The sequence below is a fragment of the Syngnathus leptorhynchus genome, chromosome 13 (genome assembly GCF_054491065.1).
Source record: "Syngnathus leptorhynchus isolate UIUO chromosome 13, UIUO_Slep, whole genome shotgun sequence".
Lineage (NCBI taxonomy): Eukaryota > Metazoa > Chordata > Actinopteri > Syngnathiformes > Syngnathidae > Syngnathus > Syngnathus leptorhynchus.
In genome coordinates this window covers 5376355-5388939 of record NC_141207.1, presented here as the reverse complement: position 1 = coordinate 5388939, position 12585 = coordinate 5376355, and the positions used below count along the sequence as shown (strand labels likewise).

The 12585-nt window shown below is 42.2% G+C and overlaps 1 protein-coding gene across 1 annotated transcript in view; it reads right to left on the bottom strand.

Annotated features, from left to right (window-relative positions):
- Positions 1 to 12585, bottom strand: part of faf1 (Fas (TNFRSF6) associated factor 1) — a 36368-nt gene that overhangs the window by 7916 nt on the left and 15867 nt on the right. Inside the window, exons 9-16 of the mRNA XM_085928229.1 lie at positions 9675 to 9770; positions 9396 to 9519; positions 9222 to 9285; positions 9048 to 9129; positions 5211 to 5365; positions 2653 to 2789; positions 2478 to 2566; positions 27 to 107 (exon numbers count right to left, since the gene is read on the bottom strand). Coding sequence (XP_085784355.1) covers positions 27 to 107; positions 2478 to 2566; positions 2653 to 2789; positions 5211 to 5365; positions 9048 to 9129; positions 9222 to 9285; positions 9396 to 9519; positions 9675 to 9770 — 828 coding nt within the window. The remainder of the gene's footprint in view (positions 1 to 26; positions 108 to 2477; positions 2567 to 2652; positions 2790 to 5210; positions 5366 to 9047; positions 9130 to 9221; positions 9286 to 9395; positions 9520 to 9674; positions 9771 to 12585) is intronic.

The window sequence follows — 12585 nt, the reverse complement described above, 5'->3', positions numbered from 1 at the left end:
GCCCAGTGTTGTCATAATTGTAATACCTTCTTTCGGTCAGCCTCCAGAGACAGACGGTAGGCCTCGTCCTGTTCCCTCTTCACCATCTCTCTTGCTTCGCGCTCGTCCTACGTGGATGACGCACACAAAAACACTTTGTGGGTGTGGAGCCCGAAAGAAGCAAGGCAAAAGAAAGCGCAGCATGTCAAGTGTGGTTAGCTACAAACACAAGGTATGAAAGAGTAGCAACAGAGGTCAATTCATTGTGACCAGACTGAAGCGCTTTTATGCTTCCTCATTGCCCTTTCTCTTCGGCTTCTCCCTCTTCCTGTTTGTACAGAGGGAAGGGGACAGGCGGCCTTTTCTCTGTGTACCTGCAGAGCGCTTTAAATATGAGAGGCTATTGTGTTAATGGCACACAGCCATTATTTTTCTCTTTTCGGAGGGGCCCCCGCTGTGTGCCCGCCCGGATATGGCAAAGGAAGCTTATTGTGATGATGGAAGGGGGCCGCTGTGAAGCTAAGCAGCGGGCAAGCAAAAGGACTGAGTCTATTGTTGCTTTGCAAAAGATACATTTGTGTTCTGGGCTCACAGAATGGACAAACAGTGAAAGGAAACTGTAAAAGAGTCAGCGTCAAAAGACGATAACATTGGATATGACTCATACGAGCTAGCGGCTAGCCGCACTGCTGATGCAAATTGCACATTTGAAAATGTATCTGCTCAGTCAGGTCCGACTGTCGGAAGGAACGCTTTGAAACGTGAAATAATTGATACAAATATTATTTGATAGGATTAATTATTTGAAGACATGATGATAGTTATGCTTTACATCAGTCACCTTTAAAAGTAAAAACAAAACATACTGTTGCTTATGTTTTTGCTCTTTCGCAGTATGTCAGCATAACTAATCCATCCTGACCTGACCCCAGCACCATCAAAACCCCTTTTTGGCATTGAACTAGAACAGAGACTGAGGATCCGAGAGCCCTCTCAGGTTCAACAATGGTGACCTCTTAGCTCAAAAATTGCTCTTCTGGATGAATGGACAAAAATTCAACACATATCTTATAGATGGTTTTCCCACAAGAGTGGAGGGGTGGACAATGAAAGACCCGTGACGCAGAAAAATGGAGACCGCAAAACCTACAGTGAGTCGGCGGTCGATGAGGCGATAGATACGAAGATAAAAACGCAGACAACCACTGGAATGACTTTGGAGACAGTCAGACCTACTTAAGACACAAAGTGGCTATTCCAGCTGCTGGATCGCTAGACACCGTCAACGTGGAATGTCTGACCAGAGTGGACGTCTGTGTTTGTGGTGTGTCGGGGCTCTAAAGCGTAGTGAAGAAGAAAAAAAAAAAAAAAAAAAAAAAAGCTGACACTGACCAATACTTGGAACAAGATAAAATGAGGATTAGAATTAGAACAATGTCAAGGCTGACTTCACTCATTCAGCCCTGGAGATGGGAATCGGTCCTGTCAGGAGGAGGATTGACTCAATTCCTGTGGTTATTGGGCCTAATTGATAACCACAAAGCCGCATTAGGCTTTCAAAACCATTCAAAATCCACGCTGTCTTCATGTGACATTTTACAAGCTATTTCCTTCAGGCAACCTGCACCTGGCCTTCTTATCTGCCTAAATACCTCCTCAGCACAACTTAACTGTACATATATGCCCGTTTCCAAAGGCGCTAACGCCAGCTTTCTTTCTAAAACAGAACTCCTTTGTGCAGTGCAATAAAAAAAACTGTTAGAGACATGTAATTATTAATAAAAATAATTTGGCTGTATTTAAGTATTGAAGAAATGTTGGATAATATTGGAATATTAATATAATATTTTTAGTCCCAATAAAGGGACTAAGAAAATATTCATTGAGCTATCTGATCATATCTGGACCAAATAGAGTGGGATTTTTTTTTTCTTTTTCTACCATGTGGAAATCGGCTGTTGACATTTGAGATGTTATTCACACACATACAGAATCACAAAGTTTCAGTTGTCGGTTTTAAGTTACATTTGATAGTTTTGAACTTTTCAAATACACAAGTAAAAAAAAAAAAAAATACATGAATACAAGTCTATCCAAAAACATTTACATTAATTACTTGTCACCTTGTATTTATCAAATGAGGTGTGGGAATCCAAAAAAATGACGCCAATGACGCAATTAAGACTGCACGAAAAGTTGCTGTCAATCACTAAGAAAGTCACTCCTGTGTAATTTGCATAACAAATGAACATTGCTGCTCACTGACTAATTGTTAAAACTCCTAATATAGAGTGACATCTGTCATTTAAAGATACAGTAGTCAAAATAGAGGCAAACTGGCAAGTGTGGGAAACCTGGCTTCCTTAAACAGGAATGAGCTGAAACAATGTCGCTGTGTCATTTTAGGTAAGAATGCATTGCGCTCTGCTCAAGCGTGTTGCTATTTAAGCGTGACACAGGTACGCTTGTTGTTCGATGAATGCGTGCAAAGTCTTTACCTCGTCTTTTATGTCCTCTTGTTGCTGTGCTGTGAAGATTTCCATTGCTTCCATTAACCTCATCATTAGCTCATCCACTGTCGTATTACCTGCGAGATAATGTGCAGCCACAAATTGGACGTTTGATGAATCAGGAAAAGAAAAAAAAAAGTTGATAAATAGCTCCGACATTTACCGTGAATAACATTTAAAACTTCATTGGAGGTGCGTTTTCCCATGACTATAAGGAGTAAAGGGAACTGGTCTGTCTTGTATGTGCGTATAGTCTGTGTCACCACACTACCAAAATGTCTCGTGCACATGGTGAGTAACCTGAAAGAGAAAAAAAATATACATCAACAATCATTTGTTCTCATCAATATATCAGGTAAATACATAAATAAATGTGAATTGTATAAACCAGCACAGTCCCCCCCCCCCCCCCCCCAAAAAAAAAGCTCAGTTCAGCATTCTGACCCTCACATAATAAGAGAAATGCACACAAGTGGTGGCATTAAGGACTTTAAAACCAATTCTGCTTTTTCTTATTCCATCAGAGTGACACGCTACCTCAATTGGTTGAATTAGTATGCCTCGCCAGACGCACGGAATTGATAGGGTAAGAGAGGATTTCTTATTCCATTACAAAGAGGGAAGTTTTTAAATTAACATTTCAAGCAGGGAAAAGGGTAGCGGGCTGCCCGAAGCCGGCCGAGCTCCCTCTAAATGTCATAATATTAATGAATTGCTATAGAGTGAATGCAAATATAGATTACTTTTTTTCCCTCCTGCCTTTTAATAAGATCTACTTTAATAATCGGCTGGTAAAATAGAGGGAAGTAATGGAATGGAATGGAAGGGAAGGAGAGACAATGGGTCAGATGAGGGTGATGAAGTTCAGGGATATCATGTGGGAGGGGCTGCAGCACTTACAGGTTTGTCAAATAGTGCCACAATGCAAGCTTACTAGTAAATATGGATCGTGGGGGGGGGGGGGGGGGGGACAGGAAAGAGTACAAAAGAGACTCAAGGAAGCTTTTTTTTGGTTTTGTTTTAAAGAGAAATAAGGCCTAGGGTATAATTGCTGAACTCTAAGTGACCTACATTTAGCGATGAAGTTGGGTCCTCTAAATCCCACTGATCATTTTGCCCTGACACTTATCCCCCGTATAGACCACGGCCCGGGTAGATCAAAACAATAGCGTGTGAAGAAACTCTAACCTGTAATGAAAGACCAGTGAACAATGGCCACTAACTTGAAGGGTAACTCGAGCTAAAATCTCCCAAACACAAACAAGGCTGCTTTAAGTCAGCCATGGTAAAGTCATGATAGGGAAAAATTCATGATGGAATTACTCAACTAATTGCTCTGTTGAGAAATATGATTGGCAGCCTCTCGCGAATGATCCCGACAACTAAAATAGTTAATGTTTCCCTGCAATGTCACCTTGCATTTCTTGCCATCAACTTGATGACGGATCATTTAAGGAGACGAGTCATGTGCTTCGCCGAGCACTTGATGGCTCAGACCAAGCGGGGAATATTTCTGACATGGAATTGGTATGAGAACTGGATGCTTTGACAGAGAGACAGTTTATTCCCCCGTCTAGACAAGTTATGCTTTCGGGTAGAGGGATGTCAAGAGGGGAAATGGAGCGAGAGGAAGATGGATTGTCTTTATGAAGAAGCTCTCGCAACAATTATCCCGGCATCCGATGGGCGAAATTGCAACTTTTCGGAAAATGGCGCAAGTGGCATTCCGGTATCGGCAGGTTTTGTCACACGCGCAAAAAGCGTGTGATAGACGCCAAACGCCAGTCACTCCGGATCAAGCCGGGAGCGTGAGAATGCCGAGAAGGCGTGTTTGTGAGCGTGCATTTGTGCAAGCATGCGTTAGCGGCGAAGCTGTGACTAGCTGTGTGCCATGAAAAGCTCCAGATGTTGCCTGCCTTTAATGTGCAATAAAAAAGCTCAGCTGGGGCAAAAAGCAAAAGAGGCCAATGGAAGAGAAAGGAGAGCGGAATGAAGGAAGGAGGGCATTTCCTTAAAAGAAATAATGGAGGGATGAGGTCAGGGTGCGAGTCTTTCTTAAACGGTTCCTACCAGAGGGCAGGCTTAACTCGAGGGGGTTCTCGGGAGTGGGGAAAACACTTGGCTAGTGGGAGATTCAAAATGAAAATTAGGAAAGAGGGAAACATGAGGAATGGGGGGGGGGGGGGGAATAATGCAGTTCCACCTGCCGTCGCCTTTTTAATTGGAAATAAAGGGAATTACTTATTCCAGGTTTAAACTGTCAGCGTCATAAAATATTTGTTTAGCTATTTTTAAGTAGGCATTTGAATATTCCTTACTGTTGCACAAGTGTGCAGAAGAGACGTGGTGGACTTATTTAGCCATTTTTAGCAGTTGAAACTCAATATATATATATATTTTTTTATAATCAATTTGCTGAATTCTTTTTTTTATGTACATTTATTAAACCCATTGCCACTTGCTGTCTTCTGAAAATAACATCATCGCATGTGCTGAGGAATCCACTAACAACCAATCACGGTTCAGCTTGCGAACGTCACATGACCCAAAATATAAATAAAATATATAGAGAAAAATGACAAATATATATAAATATAAAAATACAAGAACTACATCTTCACGATACAGAAAAGACAAACAAATCCATATTTATTATCTAGCCACTCCTAATCATCACCCAGCAGCGGTGTCTGACCAAGATGAGAAAACAATCGTTGCTACCTGGCTTTGTTGGCTTCTTTAGTGACATCCCAGGCCCATGTGATGAAATTCTGGCTCAGGTAGGAGACGATGGAGTCGGCACACATCATTTGGGAACAGAAGACATTGCTGAGGACACTGTCGTCGTTGTGGAGGTAGATGGCCAGCATCTTTCTCTGCAAAGGAGACCATTTTTTATAAAGATTATTTTCCCATTTGATTGATTATTATCAATTGATCAGTGGTAAAAATCTAACCAAAGATTGGCCAGCGGATGAAGAGACTTCATGACTTGGATAGGCATAAGCAAGGCCACCACTGGCAAATAGTACACGCAATCAAGTGGAGAGTGGTGTAAATAAAAGCTCTCTCAGAGGCATCAAAGATATGGAGAAAACAAAACAAGACAGATCGCTCTATTTTACACCAAATGCCAACAGACTGCGCTCAGGTTAGTCGCGGCGGGGGCAGACAATATTGACGAAGCTCCAAATCCAAAGATATTGACACCACGCTATAAGCCCGCCATTCTCCCCGCTGACTATCTAATTAAAAAACAAACACAGCCACAAGTACAATAAAGTTCTAAAGGACAATGTCGGAAATAATGCGCTCAAAATTACATGTCAGTTCTATTGCGATGAAAAGAACAAATAAATAAATGTCTCGGTTCAGTTTTGGTGACAGGGAGAGTCAGAAGGTCCTTTTCTCAGGAGTAGTCATCTAGGCTGCGCAAAAAAAAAAAAAATCTACACAGGGTGTTAAATGTGAGGGAGAGTGAAAGCCCAAGTTGTGCTATATTGTGGCCTCTGTCGAATAGGAATGGGCGAGCACTGCTGTGTTTGCTCAACGATTAGAGCTTTAGAATAATCTCCAGGGCTCCTAGAGAGAAGGGGCCGGGGACTCATTCATCGGGCCGATTCAACGGCCTGAAAAGATTAAACACTCATGCTGAGAAGACAAGCAAACTCAGTCTTGAGTGAGGAATGAGTGAGAAAGGAGGGTGGACTTTTACAACTTGAAGGGGGGAAAAGAAAAAACAAAACCAAAAAAACCCCCAAAAAAAACAACAACCCGATACATGCTCAAACGCCGTCATCCCAACATGCTCGAAACCAAAGCGTGTTGGTTGCGCCCATCGGCGAGGTACATGCGTGCTCAATTAGCACAAGTGCAAAGACAAATCAAAAGTGGTTATTTGGGCCAACTGAACTCCTTCATCTTGGTTAAACTGTCCGTAGCCCCTCTGTTCTCCTGCCGCTTTCAAGTTGGCTCTTTTGTATTGCCTGTCTTAGCGGGGAGGAGCAAATCCCCGTTCAGCTAAATTACTAGGTCCAACCTGAGTTAGACAGTGACCCCATCGCCTTTCTTCACACCTGCTCACCTAAATCTGAGTCCGCTTTGTATGTGCATGAGTGTGTGCTCACGTTGTCAGCAGTGTGCGTGTCCGTCCGTCCGTCCGTCCGCCCGCCCACCCATCCACCCATCCATCCATCCATACTTTATTTTTAACAACCCACCACTAAATTGACGTAGTCCAACTACTAATGGGAAACGACTGATTCCAAATAAAGAAATAAAAATAAAAATCTGTTATATAAGACTAAAGGGTGAACAATTGAGACTCTTCCCCACACTTGAATAGCAATCGTTGAAATTAAACTCTAGATATCATTCAATAAATGTGAATCCCTGTGACCTCCTGACCAGCAAAGTGAAAATTAAATCAATATTACAACTGTTGGACAAGCTATGACATGGCCACCAATTACTGCCAAATAATGAGGGGACGGTGATAACAGGTGGCCGTTCCATATCTAACAGCACAGGCTGCCTTGGATTATCTTTGCTAATACCACTGACACTTGCCAGACACTAAAATACATATATGTAGAAATAAATCAAGACTCTACCATGTGGCAAGATCAGCAGCTTTTTTTTTTTTCATTATTTGAAATGTGGATGGTGTATAAATGGCAACAGATAAGAATCAGGTGTTGGGAATATTTTTAGGGGTATTTAATCCCTTTTTTTTTGAAGCAACCAACCAGCACTTGATGAGGGGAGTAAAATGGAGAACCAGAGGAAAGAGCAGGTAGTGATTGCAATACAGATGGCAAGCAGCTCAGTGTGGAAAAGCAAACACTTGAAAATGAAGAGCTCAAATGACTGATCTAATGACCTTGCGGACACTGTGGGAAAACACTTTGGAGATCAATGAGCAGCCACACAGGCGGTTTGCTCATAACAGCTTAACGTCGTACAAACGGAAACATGGTCCACTTTTAATCTCCAAATCTCTGCGACTTTACTCATCTTACTGGTTTTGCATTTCATGCTGGTATAATTGACGTGGCTTCTTTAAAACCTTTTTGCGGCGAATCAAAAAATGCAGCTAGTGTGATACGTATTTTATTATCCGCTGTCTCGCGACTCCTTCGAGTTCACTTATCGCGTCGAGACAAGAGTAGCTTCTCTTCGTCTTATCCGTGCTTCAAAATGCCAGATGCCATCTTGGTTGTGCTCTTTTCCTCTTGACTCTGAAGGGGCTATTGGCGGATACTTGGCAGGGATAAATCCCCAAACTCCCCACTCTAGCGAGCTATGAATTTTGATGTGTCTTTGTGTGTGGCAGACAGCAGAGGAGTGGCCGGCAGAGGAGAGAGGGGTTAGAGTGATTAACCGCTGCGTTGATGTGGATTTAGCCGGGGATCGTGGTTAGTGATGGGTGGCCTATCTCTCTGTTCGCTCTGACTAACCGCTGATCCCCAAGAGGGCTCGGCTCAGCGGCCCAAAGTATTTTCATTAAGGACGGATTGAGTGCATCTCAACAGCCATGCGCCTCTGTCTTCAGAAACACTTCATCAAATGTAGTGTTTTGCTTAGTGATTACTTTCTCCCAGGCTTTGAAAGAGTGCCACTGATTCATCTGTTTATGGATTCATTATGCTTTTCCAGTTCAGTTCAATATGGCGTTAATGAAGGAGGTGGAGGCAAAGACTTTGGGTTGGTCGGACGGACGGCTAAAGTGGCGATGCAATCATCCGCGTATGGAAGCAAAGTGGCAAACAAGAGTTTTGTGGCCTGGCGTCCCGGATGGTTGCGACAAAACGGGACAAACAAAGAGCGGCTCAAAAAGCTTCTGTTTTCTTCCACAATTCTTTGCACATATCCATTTTCGCCAAAGCCCGCTCGAACAGCAGCACAGTTGGCAGGCTAAATCAAGATTTCCCCGGACTAAAACAAAACAAAAAACAACAGTGGAAATGGTTTTGCCCCCCCCCCCCCTCATGTGGTGCTGAGTGCAGTACAGAAAGGGTGAACACCAGGGAGAAGGCGGCCATATTGCACCGGCTTAGGAGGTGGGATCAGCTGAGAAGCAGATGAAACGCTAAGATTCTCCTCAGGTTTTTTTTTTTCTCCCCCATCTCAATCCTCCACTGTCACCATATTTACTTCTGTCCTCTCTCACTGATTCCTGCATGTCTAATTTCTCTTTATCTGCCCATCTCAGAGTTGTGTTCGCTGGCTGTGTGCAGGGTGATCTGAACTCCCCTAACATCTTGCTGTGTCCTCACCGTCTAATGAGAGCGTAATCCACACAAGCTGTCAGTTGATACGAGCTTCCTTAAAAGGACAAAAGGCGAAAAACACCAGGGTGGGGGGGGGGGGGGCATCTATAAATAAACCTCTGCAGCCAGGGTGAACATTTGATGGCTTTGGGGAATAATTGTAATCAACTAAACTATTCCGATCAATTTTGCAAGTTGTTCAGATTGTGTGACTTTGCTCTCCTATCATTTTGTTAATATGATTACTGTGCTGTATTGCAAAGGTCAAAATGTTGGCTTGACTTACTTCTCTGGCTTTTCCATAGAAGGACTCTTGAGACGCTGCCTCCAAAGACCCAATGAAGAACACTGGGTGGTTTTCTCCATACCTTGCAGGAAACAAAGAGTACATATTGTTTCATGCTAACAGACTGCAGCCTTCTGCTACATTGGGATTCATAAGGCAAATTCCTGAGCTCACCTTGAAGAAAATTCAGCAGTAAAGTGCAGTAAGGCATCAGCTTCATTCTCACTATTCTCGGGCACTGCGCAGGCAAAATATGCATGGTCAGCGTTTAGATATGCTAGCGAGGCTTCGGCATGATAGCTCAAACTGGAACATAGAGAATGTGTGACGACGGTCAACTGTACATACTCATAGGCGTTTTCCGACAGGTGGAGGTGCCCGCTCCAAACATCTCAGAATCATCCACACCAAACTCCGTCTCGTAGTCCAAATCGTCCCCCTCGTTGTCGCTGATCATGTGGACATCTGCGCACTGTGAAATAGAAAAGACTCCTTTTTTTTTAACAAATGTCAGTAACAGACGCATCTCTTTCCCATGTTTTTTTTTTTTTTTTTTAGTTTGTATATAAACACACAATACAAAGGAGGAGAGTTATGCAAAGCATTTGTGTGTGTAAATCTAAATACCTCTTCTGTTGGTTCCTGGGCATTGGCTGGTGAGGACCTTCGGCAAACAGTGAGATGATGGCAGGGATAGTTGATCCCAGAGGCAGCTAGCGTTATCTAAGACAGGGAATAAAAAAAAAAAAAAGCCATTCAGAAAATTCAGACGAGACCTGGCACAGGCCACACTTAGCTGAAGTCAAAATAAAACACTTTTATTGCAAAGTGGAGGGAAGAGGTGGATTTGGACAGACAATTATTTCCCAAACTTATAGTTAGTGCTCATAATGTCATGCAAACTTCAGTTATATTTTCTTGTGATGTTGATTAAATCGCAATAATGAATGCTTATAATTTTGCTTGGCCCAATTTTATATACCAAATGGCAGCTTTTGAAACATGACAATATTTTTATAATATCATAATTATTATAATTATATTGTAATGTATAAATATTTAAAATATGTATATATTTAATGTATAAATAAATATTTTATAATATTTATTTACACATTATAATTTATACAGAACACAATTGAAGTTAGCATGTTGGTATGGCCTTTCTAATTCCTCAAATGGGCCCTTTGGAAAATGAACTGCCCACTTTTTTTCTTCGACCATATGTATTTATTGATATGCTAAGTAAGAAATACATTAAAAAAAAAAAAAACTTAAATGACTTTCACATTGAAAACGACAGACTAATGAGCTGTCAAATCCAAAGTCAGTACTGAAAATGTCAGAATGCAGTAGGGACTCATTACAAACGCGATCTGCAGGCTTAGGCCCGCGGGGACATTGACAATATAAGCTGAACAAAGCAGAGTGAAACCAAAGACACCTGCCTTTAAAAAAACGATACCATCGGAGATTAATTGCCATCATATAACAATGTGAGGACACAACAGGAAAAAAAAAAAAATCTGAGTCAATATTTCCTCAACAAGATAACATCTTAATTGCCGTCCACAAAAGCTATCAAAGGCATGACTGGCAGTAGTATCTTGCCATCTCCTGAAACGTGAATGATAGCATTGTCGGAACGATACAAACACTATATTCACTGACGTGCAATTGTGAAAGTGAATACAGAAAGCCCAGATGCAGCAGACTCCTTTTCTGGGAGAGTGAACTTCTAAAAAAACAAGACTGAGTCAGGGCACGCAGGCGGGGTTGCTCGTCCCCTGCGGAGGTGCTCTGATCTGTTCGGACACACAAAGAGCAGCTGGACTTGGTTGAATCAGGACGCGATTACATGCAACGCCAATTGAGTCTGAAAAGGACTGCGCAGACCGCAGGGAGTTGTGTGTCCTTAAAAAGAGAGTGATTCTTCAAGCAGGTCTACACTTCTATGGCAGAAAAGAACACAGTGACCACTCGACCATGTCAGCTACATTAAAACGTTTAGTGGGGTAAGAAACATATGTTGATACATTTCTAATGTCCACGACACCATCTGCATACAATTCTCACATAAAAAGTTTGTAGTCCCCCCCCAAATTAGTCAAAAGAGAGTTGAGGGATGTTTAAAAACAAAACGAGGCATGTTAAAAATAAATTGGGAATTTCCCCTTCCATGTCAAAAAAAGGATTCGATTAAAATAGGGTTGCAACTAACGATTATTTAAATTAATTGACGATTATTTGGTCAATTAATCGATCAATTAGATACTAAAAAGTTTTCATTTTCAAAAACATAACATTAGTTCTATTGTTTAAAAATTTGGCAAAATGAATGACACAAAAATAATTGGTCCCGTTTCATGGAGCACTACGGAAATTGGATCGTATTCACTATGGAGAATTTGAAATTCCAAGCATATGGATAAATTTAAATGAAAATAGGTATGTCGATCAAAAAAAATAACTCCCATCTACTTGACTGTTGTGTAGTAGATTGTGTTTCTTGCGTATTACCAATTTGTAACGAGTGTACTTGAGTGTAAGCGTCACACCCTAGGAACACCAACGAAGAAACACTTAACTGGATTGCCTCAAATTTACTCTTGTAACTCAACTCCACTTTGGTTTGCACTCAGGGCGTAGGCATTGAATAAACTTACAATTCATATTTCTCAAAGCCAAGAGTGATGGAAAAGGGGACAAAATGAACGGGGTCACGAGTCGGATTTGAGAGGTGAACTCCAAGTGTGTGTGTGTGTGTGGGGGGGGGGGATGTCGTAGGTGTTGAGATAGACAAACACATCAAGGGTATGAGTCTTAAGGACTATCGCGACTATTCTGCCAAGTTCCCTCCATCGAGTGGCAATCAAACGTGAGAATCTTAACAGCGGCCATCGAGAGGGGATCTCCATAAACCCTTTGCCCACACCGCTCACAATGAGGGGCTTTGGTCTGAGGGCCTCATAAGTGTATAAATAAAGTTGATCACTTCCCCTGTCAAAAACAGCCTGTGGGCTTTTAGGACTGACAAGGATGCAAGGAGGAGGAAAAAAAAAAAATTGGGGAGTGGAGACTGGAGAGCCTCTCAATCCTCTTCCTGGCTTTGACCCCATGGCTTCTCCCCGATGTTGAGGTACACAAGTGCAGCTTGAAGGCTCAGTGGTGAAATGTGGAAACAAGGCTGAAGCGCCGCAGGGCATGAGAGGATGGGGTGACGAGGTTAACTCCTCCCCATAGCCACCCCGCAAATTGGCCTCTCCCACATCTTCTCACAAAAGGACCTGGCTCCTCTTTTTTGGATTCTTTTAATTAACACTTGCATTGAGGGTCCGAGCATTCAGTGGCCGATACAGGAAAAGAATGTCGCTTCCCCCCCACCCCCTTCGCCACTACTCTGTTACCTCACACTCTTTTCCCCTTCTCTACCTTCATTCTTTCTGTGTTTAATTTTTTTTTTTTCTTGTGTACACAATGTTTGGATTAGGGCGCATGGAAGTTGTGAGATAATGAAGGCTGACAGCTGTGCTGATGG